At 35.7% G+C, this 14,368-nt stretch overlaps 1 protein-coding gene across 1 annotated transcript; it reads left to right on the plus strand.

Annotated features, from left to right (window-relative positions):
- Positions 1-426: 426 nt before the first annotated feature.
- Positions 427-13,688, plus strand: LOC306860833 (solute carrier organic anion transporter family member 4A1-like). Its single transcript, XM_079402780.1, has 11 exons — positions 427-1,019; positions 2,238-2,610; positions 3,432-3,522; positions 6,302-6,423; positions 6,518-6,629; positions 7,928-8,082; positions 8,195-8,447; positions 9,801-9,963; positions 10,235-10,410; positions 10,939-11,152; positions 11,708-13,688. The coding sequence occupies exons 1-11, from the start codon at positions 612-614 to the stop codon at positions 11,873-11,875; spliced, it is 2,235 nt and encodes a 744-aa protein (XP_079258906.1). The 5' UTR covers positions 427-611; the 3' UTR covers positions 11,876-13,688.
- Positions 13,689-14,368: the final 680 nt, after the last annotated feature.

Below are 14,368 nucleotides of genomic sequence, written 5' to 3' on the forward strand. Positions count from 1 at the left end.
TTTTCATTTTTACACCAGCCATATATATATATATATATGTTCAAAATATTGGTTATCGGTCTTAATCTGTAATAATCAGCATCGGCCCTGAAAAACACACAACGGTCGACTCCTAATTGTGAGACAAAAGAAGTCACAATTACATATTTTATTTTTTGTTATTCTATGGCGGAAAAAAACGTTTGATGTGAACTCAAAATAAAGTCAGAATTGCACGATTTAAACTCAGACTTTTGAGAAAAAAGTCAGAATTGCTAGTTTCTTGTCCCAATTTTGAGATAAAAAAAATAGCAATTATCTTTTTTCGTGGTGGAAACTGGCTTGAATAGATTTGTTTTTTTAGTTTAATAACTTAAATGATTTACTGTGAATTGATCAAGTTGGTGACAAATTTATTAATTGTCTCTTTCTCGCTCTTCTTTGCAGAATTTTGATTTGCAAAATCTGTATAACTTTCGTTTAAACTTTAAGAAACTCTATTAAGGGATCCTTTTTCCAAAGACTGCCATCGTATCACTCTGCAAAACTACACACAGAATCAGTGTTTCCTGTGGAAAAGTTTTGTTTTCTTACTCTTCACAAAGTCTGTCACATTGCCCCCTGCTGGGGCCATGCCCCACCTGCTGAACAATGACACTTCCTTCAGCTCCAAGCAAGAGCTTCTGGTCCTACATGACAGTCCATTGGGACCCAGCCTGGACACTCCCAGCCCAGTGGAGTCCCAGGTCTCTGGTCCAGGCAGCCCAGCTGGAGATGCCCACACTGTGCTCCACAAGACAGGCAAAAAGGGGATTGACCTCACAGAGCCACGTACTGGGGTGAAGTTTGTTCCGACAGACTCTGAGAATCTTTGTGGATGGGGAGCACTGACCCCACGGTGTATCCAGACCTTCAACACCCCACGCTGGGTTCTCTTCTTCCTCTGTGTGGCTTCCTTCCTCCAGGGCATGATTATCAATGGCTTCATCAACACCGTCATCACCTCCATCGAGAGACGTTTTGACCTGCGCAGCTACCAGGTCAATCTATTATAAACTGTCATTTGTATAGTTAGAAGGGTGTATCGGTACCATACTGCTTATATACATTAGAGATTTTTTTACATTTAGCTAGTATTGATTGATATTGGATGTTGCATATTTAATTGTGCATGCTCATTTTCTCTATTTTTACGTTTAGATTATGTTTGCCAGCATCTAATGTTCACTTAAAGTTCATCTTTAAAGCTACTAGTACAACACTCTGACATGTAATCCTAAAGGGATAGTTGACCCAAAAATTTAAATTCTGTCATCATACATTCACCCTTGAGTTGTCCCAAACCTGTATGAAGATCTTTCTTCTATTGAACACAAAAGAAGATATTTTGAAGAATGCTGGTAACCGAACAGTTGGCTGTGACCATTAACTTCCATAGATTTACAAAAAAAATAAAAATTATATTGAAGTCAATGGCTACCACCAACACTTTTGTTATCAACATTGTTCAAAAATGCCTTCTTTTGTGCTCAGCAGAGGAAACAAACTCAGGTTTGGAACAAGTGTATGATGAATAAATGATGACAGTATTTCACTTTTTTGGGGTGAACTGTCCCTTTAAGCAAATTTCAACATAAATATCCAATTTCATACTGTACATTACTAAAATTGCTTATCGGTTATAATATAAATAATTATCTGATATTTGGTATTGGCCAGAATTATAGTATTGTTGCATTAAAATTAACCATTATGTTCAAAAGATAATTTCACTCATATTATTTTCTATGAAATATTACTGTTCACCTGGCCAGTCACAATTTTTAAGGATGTTCAGTCAACTTTTGAAAATATTGATTTGACACACATTTTTGGAGTATAATAATTTTATTTAAGTAAAAACAGTAATATTGTAAATATTATTACAAATGTAAAGATCTGTTTTCCATTTTAAACCATTTTAATTTATTCCTGTGATGGAAAAAGCTGAATTTTTTTCATTAATTATTGCTTCAATCTTCATTGTCACATGATCATTCAGAAATAATTTGAATATGCTGATCTGATGCTGTTTTCAAGATTCTTTGATGAATAGAAGTTAAAAAGAACACCATTTATTTAAAACAGAAATCTTTTGTAACATTATAAATGTCTTTACTGTCACTTTTGATCAATTTAAATCGAATATTAAATCAAATTGGGATTTATGTAGACCTCAGCATTATTAACACAATGTGTTGTTTGTGTTGCTGTTGCAGGCGGGACTCATCGCGAGCTCCTATGACATTGCTGCTTGTGTGTGCCTGACATTCGTGAGCTACTTTGGTGGTACTGGTCATAAGCCTCGATGGCTGGGGTGGGGTGTGCTCATCATGGCACTGGGCTCTCTGGTCTTTGCCCTGCCCCATTTCACCACACCACCCTATCAGGTGAGAGTCCCGGAGCGTATGGGACTGTGCTCGGCCAATCACTCCGAGACGTGTGTCGGCGAGGAAGGTGGGCTCTCGGCTTACCGCTATGTCTTTATGCTGGGCCAGTTTCTGCACGGGGTCGGAGCGACCCCTTTGTACACCCTTGGGGTCACCTACCTAGATGAGAATGTCAAGTCAAACTACGCACCTGTATATATTGGTGAGTGTGATGACACCATAAAAACATGAAAATATGTAGTGTATTAGGCTGATATTAGAAAATTTGTTCTGCTTGGCCATTTTCCCTACTTTTACATTTATATTACCTTTGCCATCATCTAACATTTACAAGCTTAAAGATTTATTTAAGTGGTTAATTTTTTATAAAATTAATTTGATTAGTACAATTCTTGATGATAAAAACCCAGAATCCTGAAAAATTATATCAGAATTTGGGAAAAACTAAACAGATTTCCGAGGGCCTTATTGTTGAAATTCAAATGAAGCACTAACATGGAATTAAGTTGGGGCCCTAATATCGGTGCATCCCTGTATTAATAGGACTTGATTTTGTCAGAGGGTTTGTTTGTTAATGTGTAGCCGATTTCAAAAGTACTCAAGCACTCAGATCTATATTCTAAAATCCTTAAGTGTGATTTGTCTCTTGCATTACACGGAAAACACTCAAGAACTGATATTTGCCCTCACTGAACCCTGTCAGTTTGTTTCCGCTCAGGCTTTGACACACCTAGTCATTTTCTTTTGTTGTTATCAGTGAGAGCCACTAGTTTCCACCTCAGACATCAATAAAACCTCCTTCCATTGTTTTTATCCCCAATGTCCAGTTTTCAAAGGCCATTGAGGACAATTGCTACCCTGTTTGCCCCTCTCCAGACATAGCCACTGGAAATACAAACTGCATCTTATTGTGTCTTTTGATCATAAACATGAATCGGTGTGAAAAACCAGACCAGCTTTCATATAACTCGGGGCAGAGGAGGGAGCCACGGAGACTTGATATGCTTTCTTTTGTTTTCTCAGGGATCTTCTACACAGCTGCCATTGTAGGACCTGCGGCTGGATACTTGCTCGGTGGATTCTTTCTCAACATTTACACAGAAATCAACCAAACGTAAGTGGCTAATGAGTACGAAAATAAACATTTCAGCAAATGAATACTCACTTTATTAAAATAAGTAGCTCATGCAAAATGAAAAAGTTCATTTTTAGGACATATTTTTCTATAATTCACAGATGTAATGTACAATATTAGATAAAGGAATTATGATGAAAATGAATGAATGAATTATTCCTGAAAAGGCTTTCACAAGTGTCCGACTCCTAGTGTTAAAAAGTTGAATTGCATCTAATCCTTATTTAAACCCTGATGCACATTTATTATGCACCGATATTAACACTCTGGCCAATACCAAAGCTTATTAATTCATTAACACAAAAAAACTTAAATTTATCTACAGAAAAGGTTATCTGTTATTGAAAATGAGCATGCATATATATCCAATAAAAAATAAAAGAATAAAATAAATTATGTAAATATAAAAAATATATACATTTGTCCAAATTAGTGTGTTAACGCAGGTGATTAATTTTTCCAGTTGAATGGCATTAATAATAATTAGCGCAGTTAATGCAGGGGCGGAGCTAGGCTTGGCCACCCCACTTAGCTGCTTCTGTCTCTTTTTTTCTTGACAAGAATTGCATTTAGACACAGAACGTCTTTACAACCACATCAAACAGGAGACTTTACAGACGCACTCTACGGCCCCATTTACACTGCCAGTTAAATGTGACCCAATTCCGATTTTTTTTTGCTCATACACAGATCGGATTTGTTCTATGACAGTGTAAACAGGAAAAAAAACGCATGCATTCGGATATAGCGAGATCGAATGCAGGCCTCATTCATATGTGGAAATAAATCGGATATAAATCGGATATGTGCCAATGCCACTGTCATGTAAACAGGCAGATCGGATTTTCTGAGGCATCGCGTTCTGTACGTCATTAAAACTTGACAATTTGTTACGTCTCCGCGGTTTAAGGACATTATATGGGACCCATGCTGGCAAAATGAGTGTAAATGCACATGGGCTATTTTGAGCTATACAGGCAAAAAAAAAAGTGAAAAATGTCGATTTTAGTCACAATTTTTTCACAAAAATTTGTTCATTAAGCCCTCGTTCAGCGATCCCAATGCCCTTATTTAAACATCTAAAAGTATCTTTAATTGTATATTAATTAAAGAGGATTACCTTTTCTCCACTCGCTTCTCGTGCTGGCTGACATCTGAAGAGCGCGCATAGTGGCGCGTGATCGCGATAAATACACAGAATTACAGTATTTCAGTATTCCCGCAAACATGTGTAACTTTATATGATTCGCGCATTAGCGTCTGTCTCAATGTTATCTATCAATAAAAGAAAAGAAGGATCACTCGTAGCACTTCATTGAACTGCTTTTGTCGTTTTAATAATCAGTTTATTTGTAAGATGTAAAGTGATAAAAGCTAATGCATTAGCCTATTTATTTCTTTCTAGGCTACTGTTTTTATTTTATTTTTATTATTTTTTGCATCTGTTCTTATTTATAATAAATAAATAATAAAACGGCTATATTGTGATTATTAATATAGTAGCCTAATTATTAATAAGAAAAGAACTAGAGGAAAACTTTAATCTTTCTCATAATCAACCTTGCTGACGCACGTGTGGAGGCACTAAATGACAACAATGCATGCGGGATGTTTCAGATGGTATGGCAAGTGTAAACACATGAATCGGATATGGGTCACAATTGAAGGAATGTGTAAACGGACAGCCAGAAAAATATATAGGATATAGGCAATAAATCGGAATTGAGCATCAAGACCTGCAGTGTAAACTTCACCTCAGCGCCAGGCGTTAATCAAACAAGCGCGGAAACTGTACAGGTGACGAGGAGCTTCAAGAGAATGTTCCTGTCCTCTCAGCCGTTATACTGTGCTTTTAGCGCGTGCTCTTCAATTGCACGCACAAATACGGCAGCACGCTCTGTAGCCTGTATCATTTGATATTAAAGCGCGAATCAAACTAAGAGCATGTGTGTCAGATCTGCGTCGCATTCAGCAGCGGCAGCTCTTAAAGTAATAGCAGCCAATAACCCAGCTGCTGTGATGTCTGTTAATCAAAGAACAAAAGAAAAAAAGAGGAAATCAATACTTCATTTAGAATTTAGTGTTTGATAACTTTATTCAATTTCTGTATATTTCCTACTTATAATAATAAATGTTTAAATAATTGATAGCTCTCAATTATACTGTAATTTTAGTATAGTCAACCATATAGTCAATGGTTAAATATTAGGAAAAAATAACAATTTCCTAGAGACATCAGTAGTATTGGTATCAGTGTTACTCTCCTTCAGTCAGAAAAAAGATGCCATTAAACAAATATTAAAAATAAACTGTCTTTTTGTTGTTTCTACATTAATTTGAAGATTGAATGTGAAATTATTGCAAAATAAAAGTATATTTAACAGCTTTAATGTTAGGTGGGATTAATCATGATTAATTTCATGTACGATTAATTATTTAATTTTGTTAATTGACAGCACTAATATAAATATAATAACTGTAATTGACCGCTTACAAGCATCCTGCATGTATCCAAAATATAAATACCACAAAATATGAATGCTTAAATAGGAGACTAGATAGCAGAAATGCAATTTACATTTCTGTAACAGATTAGAATTGATTTGGACCTTGTGACTTCCATGATGAAGGATACAGATTAAAATCTGACATAACCCCAATAACAAAAACATGACAAATTGTTTTAAATACTAAACTTTGCACATTCTAAAGCTAAATTTTCTCTCTCTCTCTCTCTCTCTATCTCTATCTCTCTTAGGACAGAGCTGACTCCAGAAAACCCGCTGTGGGTGGGAGCTTGGTGGATTGGTTTCCTGGCAGGAGGAGCGGCAGCTCTGTTTATCGCTCTGCCTATACTGGGTTACCCACGACAGCTACCAGGTGCTACCCACAAGTGCGATTTAAAAGAAGTCAAGTGACTGCAGTACAGTATAGTATTAGTGTGAATAACAGTCTCACTTTCTATATCTTGTAGGCTCTCAGCGGTATGTGGCCATGCGGATCTCAGAGGCCCACCAACTGAAGGATGGCAGTCAGATCACTGCGGCTGATCCTCAGTTTGGCAAAACAGTAAAGGACATGCCCAGGTATGAACATAAGACCAGGGAGAGGAAGGTTTGTTTCCTCTGCTGGTTTTTCATACGTAGTAAAAGCCCTACTTGTGTGATTATATACCGCCATGTTTATATTTAGACACTTTGTTGATGGGAAGTAGCTGAGGTTGTAGTTTTCTTGTCTGGCAAGGTCAGCGAAGTCAGATTTTTAAGGATCCAGGAAATTATCACTTTTCACTGACACTTTACTTTTAAAGATCCAACAAACTGTTATTGGGTTGTCGTTTTTCATTTGGTTTGCTAGTTTTCATCTGGCCGCAAGTTTCCACTAGATATCATTAAAACCTTCAGTTGTTTTCCTCTCCTCTGTCCAGTTTTCAAAGGCAACTGAAAGATAATTGCCGCAGTTCACCAATTGGTCTTTCGACCCAAATAAAAGAAAAACAAAAGCACAAATCAATGCTGTCAGTTGATGCTGTTGTATATTATCGAGACACGATTATCTATGAAATTGAAATATTAGAATAGTTGGCCAAGAGATGTCAACTGAACATCATGTGACGTTTTAACTTAAAATGCTAGATAGAATCATTTAAAATGCATGTTTTACATAGTTTAAAAAGGATTCATGTAGGCCCTATGTGAAACAATTAATTTTTGGCCAGCTTTTGGTCTAATCTAATGTGAAAATAAGTACACTCTAGCATACTTTTAAAAAGAGTACATAAAACATTTAATTGCATATTAAACAGTTGTTTGTTAGGAAAAAAAATCCATCATTAATGCATTTTAACTTTAAACCACAGTTTATGGCAAAATACCAGTCCATAATCCATAATAATTCTTCCTCTAGCTCCTATTGTCCTCTCACATCAAAATCCACCAGTATATTTGTTTAGAACTGTTTTGCACTATTTGTGCTTGTAGTCAGTGCTTGATCTGTGCATAGTCTGATTCAAACAAGACAATGGTTTCACTTGAGAAAGCAATAATGTGGATGGACCAGAAGCAACAGGAAGTTAAAAAACGTCTTGTTGTATTTGTTTAGTACAAATGCACAGCTTTAAATAGATTTTGGGTGAACTGTTAAACTGCAAATGCACATAAGATAATTAAAAATATAATGAGTTAAAATTAACACTTTTACTTAAGAGTACTAAGTAGCTCTATTATTAATAGGTCTATTATTAATATTATATGTTCTGCAAGTACATTTAATGATTTAATTTCTTTTCTTTTTTTTCGCAAGGAATTACATTGTAAAATTCAGAAAGTTGTGAGTTGTTTGCAAAAAATCATTGAAATGTCTGAATAAGCCTTTTTCTCTATAGGTCAGTGCTGTTTCTTTTGAAGAACCCTACCTTCATCTTTCTGTGTCTCGCTGGTGCCACAGAGGCCACACTCATAGCTGGAATGTCCACGTTTGGCCCCAAATTTCTAGAGTCTCAGTTTAGTCTGAGTGCTTCAGAGGCAGCAACCTGGTTTGGTAAGAATCACATGTCAATCAAACTCAATGCCACACCCTCTTACTCAAATTACTCTTAATGTATAAGAAACAACTGCACTGAGTTGTTTCTAACTCCATCTTCTCATTCCAGGTTATATGGTGGTACCAGCTGGTGGAGGAGGCACCTTCCTGGGTGGCTTCATTGTAAAGAAGCTGAACCTTCGCTGCCGTGGGATTATCCGTTTCTGCATGCTGTGTGCAGTGGTCAGTCTGACGGCTATCTTCATCTTTTTGGTACATTGTCCTAATGTGCCCATGGCAGGAGTAACTGCCCCATACTACAAAAACTTAACACACAACCACTACAGCACCCCCTACCTGCAGAGAGAAATCCATAACAATAGGTATGAAACCATTTAAATTCATTACTGTTAGACATAGGGCCAGATTTACTAACAGCTTGCACCAGCACAAACCGTCTTTTGCCGTTAAAATAGTACTGTCAGGATTTAATAAAGACGCGCAGTGAACAATTAGGACTGAATAGGCATGGACACATTTGTTTTTGTGCCTGACCTTATTGAATTTGCATTTGTAGAAGTTTCCCTTTCAGACGCAAAATTGAAATAAGAAGAGTATTACTGGTATTTGCGCCATTATTTAATGCCCCAAAAAGCATGTTTTAAAGCAGGCGTTAATTTGTGCTGCTCTTGGTAGATTGCGCTGGTCATTGTGGAAATGATCTGGCTGCGTCTGTGTTCTTTAATGTGTGCATTGTTAGTAAATCACCCGCAGAATTTCACCCTTCCATTGGCGTTTTTAAGGAATTGCGCTCTAAAGCTAATTTGCCCTCTTTGGTAAATCTGGTCCTAAATCTTTGGAAGTTTGTTAACTGTTTTTTATCCCTACCATCAACCCCAGTGGTATTCTGCTGCTGCGCAGGCCTGGGAGAATGAATCAGCAGAGAATTGGGGCACTACCAATGCATTCTCAACTTTATTCAGGAAGATAGGTCATATTTATACAAACAGCAACAGTCAGTCAATGTACAGTATTCAGGAGTTATAAGCAGTGCTGGGTAGGTTACTTACAATTTGTTGTCCGTTACTGATTCCAAATTACATGACAAAAATTGTAGTCTGTAACAATCCATTACATTACACATTTTAGGTAATATACTGTAATCACACTACTCTTTGATTACTTTTAGATTACTTTTGAGCTAGCTCATTTATCACATTGATTTAAATAGGATAGTCTTGTATCATATTGATATTAAAATACAAAAAGAAAGTAAACATATTCTATTTATTGTAATTAACAACATGAAGTACATTAAACATTACGTCAAGGTTTCCTAAACTGGGATTCGTAAAGGAACTAAAGGTTTGTGAGTTTAAAGAAAAGCTAATAATAATTCAATCATAAAAAATGTCAAATTAAAATATATCATTATAAAATAACAACAATAAACATATACTATAAAGATGAAATATTTAATTTGTTTAACTGCCTGTCATGTTACCATTAACTAAAGTCAGAGAACCGTGAACATGCAAATGTGTTACTTAACTGAAATGAGCTTATCTTAAAATCTCACGGGGACTCCAAGCAACCGCATTAAGTGAAAGATATTTGGCTGATAAGCTAATGGTTTAAATTAATACCCAGAGCAGGAACAAAGAGATTGACAGAGAATGTGTTATTGATTGGTTGAGGTGAAATTCAAAGCTAAAATTCTTTTCTCTCCCTCTCAGCTTCTCAGATCTGGGCAACCTGACCGCAAGCTGTAACATTGGCTGTCACTGTGTTGAGGAGTTGTTTAACCCTGTGTGTGGTGCGGATGGAGTGATGTATTTCTCTCCCTGCCATGCTGGCTGCAGCTCCCTCAACTACACATATAGCCTCAGAGGCAGACAGGTACACGGACCCCATGTTCTACACTTTCTCAGTGTCACGGAATTGATATTTATGAGCTTGTACTATGAAGACATATTGTAAGTTTCAGAACATGATACTAGACAGAAGTTTTAAAATTAAGTTGCATAAATGTTTTCGATTATGCAATGTTTTGGTGCCAAGAAAAAGTTGACTTTTATAAGATATTTTTAATAAAAAAATGTGAATCTACAGTATATCTTCTTCTTGGCTATGAATTTGTCCGTATTGGTGTGTGTTTATGCATTCATAGGTGTTCTCTGGATGCAGCTGTGTGGTAGGGAATATATCATGGGGAGGACAAGGTTTTGCTGAAGAAGGAAGGTGTGTGTCCTCCTGCAATCACATGCCAGCCTTCCTCACCTTCCTCTTCGTCATCATCTTCTTCACGTTCCTCTGCAGCATCCCTGCACTTACTGCCACACTCAGGTATGGTCATTGCATATACACTATGGTTCAAAAGTTTGGGATCAGAAAACTTTAATTTAATTTAATGCTTTTATTTAGCAAGGATGCATTAAACTGATAGTAAAGACATTTACTATCAAAACTGACATTTATAATGTTAGAAAATATTTATATTTCAAATGTGTTGTTCTTTTGAAGTTCCTATTCATTAAAAGAATTTAAAACACTGTTGTTTTTACTGTATTTTTGATCAAATAAATCAAATCTTGGTGAGCATAACAGAAAAATAAAATCACAAAACGACCTCAAACTTTTGAACGGTAGTGTAGATTAAAATGCTAAATAAACGTGTTTACGTGACAATGTAGCATACTGCTTTTGTGCATACTGTTTCAAATCGTAATTGTATTGAATAATACCTACTCATTTCAATAATAATAATAAAAAGTTTATTGTTTAAGTAGTAAGCTATTGTTGTATTTCATTCCAAACATACAGAAGATAGTAGAATCTTTTATGGCTTACCTTATAATAAGTCTTCTCGTGCAGGTGTGTTCCCGACAGTCAGAGATCATTTGGACTTGGAATCCAGTGGATTGTAGTCAGGACTCTCGGTGGGATCCCAGGCCCTATAGCGTTCGGCTCTGTGATTGATATCTCCTGCCTGCTGTGGGAGGAGCAGTGTGGGGAATACGGCTCCTGTTACCTGTACCACAACTCAGCCATGAGCCAGTACTCGCTCATCGCAGGCATCATCTACAAGGTAGAGAAAAACACACTTGAATATATCTGAAAATTATGCAAAAATGTTCCCTGAGAAACCCATGCTGACTCATTCCACATTTAATACACTTTAGCTTGTATGAAACTCTTGAAAGTAACTTCTCAATTTACCACAGGAGGCCATTTCTTTTGCAGCTCTAAATGGCCTCCAGTGGTATGTTGACAAGTCAGTTTCAAGCGTTTCATAAAAGCTAAAGTGTACATCAACTAACTATTAGAGGAAAAGCTTCCATTGTGCAATATATTATATTATCAGCATAACAATTTGCGTGAAAGTTAATTGGAAGAAATGACATATGCCATTGTCTTAATATTTGATTTGTTGTCATTTTTAATGAGTGAACTAGAAGAATATAATTTTTTTTAATCGTTTTCGATAATAATGCTTTTTGCTTGGATTTTTGAAAATTATATATCTTAAAAATCACACACATTTATTTTATATTTATTCACATCAACCCCATGACAACTTTTTAGGGAACTTGAGGACAAATTCCTTCAGTTTTCACGTATCTAATTTCTCTTTTTTTCTCAGGTTTTAGGCACTATTTTCTTTTTTCTGGCCGCCATGCTCTACAAGCCGCCCCCTGAGTCTCCTCAGAGCAGCTGTGAGAGTACAGATGTGGGAGGGGGAGAGGCCAGAGACCTGCCAATCAAAGACCTCCCTGCTGAGATCATCTCCAACCCGCACGCCAAATTATGACCTCAGTCTACAAATACACTGACACCTCACCTCAAAGTGTGCGTGTACACGTCTGTTTGTGTGTGTGTGTGTGTATAATGTCAACTCCATCACTGTTCTCTGTCCCCCGTCCCGCCAGCTGTACATCATTCCCAACATGCATTTGTGATATGTTCCCATATACTCTCATTGGCCCACCAGTCTCAGAGTCCACCGACCCGGACATGAGGACTAAAAGTATTTGTCACAATAAGTGACCAAAGGTCAAAGGTGAAATCAGAGCATATATGTTACATAAACAGAACATACCGAAAGCCAACATAATCTTCATTTGACAAGAGCTTGAAATTATTATTATAATTTAAATGTCAAATTAGAGCATTTTTGAAAGGAAAAAGCCATAGATGATATAGAAAAAGAGCACTTAAAATAAATGTAATGGAAAGAGAGTAATATAACTGTGCAGATGTTATAACAATGTGTTAAGCTATTATAAAATATTAAATATAGTGGATTCAAATGCTGCTCAGTTATACAAAAAACAGACAGTTTATTACAAACTGTGCCTTTAAAAAGTTTTACATTAGTCAGCACAGTTAGAAAGAGATATTAAAGAAAAAAAAGAAAATATCCATTAAAATATTCAACTCACAAACCCTTAAATCTCTCTAAATTGCACTTTAAACTCATTTCACTGATGGAAATATACATCTGAACCATGTACAGTAGTGAACAACATGTCATTAAACCAAGTTTCGTCCTGCAACGCAACATTACACAGTTCTAGTCCACATTCTGATTGCATCTTAAGCATGTATGACTTGTGATTCATGTATTTGATTTTCATAAATTCTAAATATTTATTTTACATTTTAAAATGTGCCAAAATACTGTAGCTCAGGACTGAGCAGGACAGAGAGGCTTCAAGGTGTGAGGTCACATGGAGATGCAATTGAGAGATGAAGAGGCAGCAGGTTTACAAAATGAAATTTTTGCAACTGTACACCAGGTTGAAAAATACCACCCAAGATGGGATATTCCTAAAAAGCACTTCACTTTGAGATTACACTTAAAATGATTCTTGCACTGATTTTCAGCTACATTTAGGATGGTATATTGTAAAACATAAAAAGATACTTTCTCGGTTGCTCATAAAATAAGTATGCAGCTTTGTGTGTGTGTTGGTGGGTGTATGTAGCAGGATATATATATATTTTTTTTTTTTTTTGGAACTTAAAAGTAGCCCAAGATGCTTAAATCCAAATATAAGAAGAATAACAAATATCTGCCACATGAACCTAATTTGCTTATATTAAGTGCTACTAAAACATCTCACCAATGAAACTTTATGTAGAGGTTTTTATTTATTATTACATGCATTTTTTAGGATTAATTTTCTAATGTTGTATCAGAACTCTGAAGTCTCTTATTATTATTATTATGTTTTTTCTTTCCCTGATGTGATGGATTATGATGGATTACATCAACTCTCTGATGGCAAACCCTGAATGTCAATGATGAAATTGAAGATTTGCACAATGAAACTAAACATGCAACAACAAAGAGTAACATGATGTTTGTATTTGAATTTGTGTTGGTTCATGTGTATTTTTTACTCCAATGACTGAAAGAAATGTGTCTTGTGTCACAAATGGAGTTTGCGAGTGGGCCTGTTATTGTCTTTATTGATATTTGTTTGTTTGTTTTTTTTAACCACTGTGTTTCTAAACACTTGTAATTAGTTTTGGTACTTTCTTTGTCAAGTCATTTTTTATGCAGACGTTGCGATAAAAGTTTTAAGCAACAACACAAATATAAACAAAAGCAAACTGTCATTTTATTTCTAACTATATCTGTCTATATATGTACACAAGCACACACTGTTTATACAAAGAGACACATGAAAAAAATAGCTTATTTAATTAGTGACTAGAAATCAAAGTGCACTGTTTATTTCTTATTCATTTTGTCAAAACATTCTTTGTTTTTAACCTAAAATGTATTTATTTTGAGTTCTAAATTAAATTTGAATCCTACATTTTTAATAAAGCATCAGACTTTTGCGCCCCAGCGTATGTTTTAAAGTGCCATTGTCAATTAGTCATTAAACAACAAAAAATATATGGAATATATATTTTACACAGAATTTCATGTTGTTCAGTTTGAGCCAACCTATTTTAGTTAGATTGGGTCAATTTAAATAATGTATATAGCTGATGCCATGTAAACATTTAGCCACTTTTAACGCTCATCAGACTTTTAGGTTTCTTATTTTCATTCAATTTCATATACAATATCTAATTAATTAGCACAGCTCACTGAGAGAAACAATATTCAGTAACAAGTTCAGAAAACACCACTGTTCAGCACAACGTTAACCACATAAATTCATACATAATAACACTCCAAAATAACATAGTACTAACAAGCCTATCCAGTCCAATGGAAAGCATGTGTTAATGGAGGCCAGTTAGTAGCTAACCAGGCTAAATGCTATCAAAAATCATTTAAATA

Source organism: Barbus barbus (assembly GCF_936440315.1).
Source record: "Barbus barbus genome assembly, chromosome: 41".
NCBI classification, from domain to species: Eukaryota; Metazoa; Chordata; class Actinopteri; order Cypriniformes; family Cyprinidae; genus Barbus; species Barbus barbus.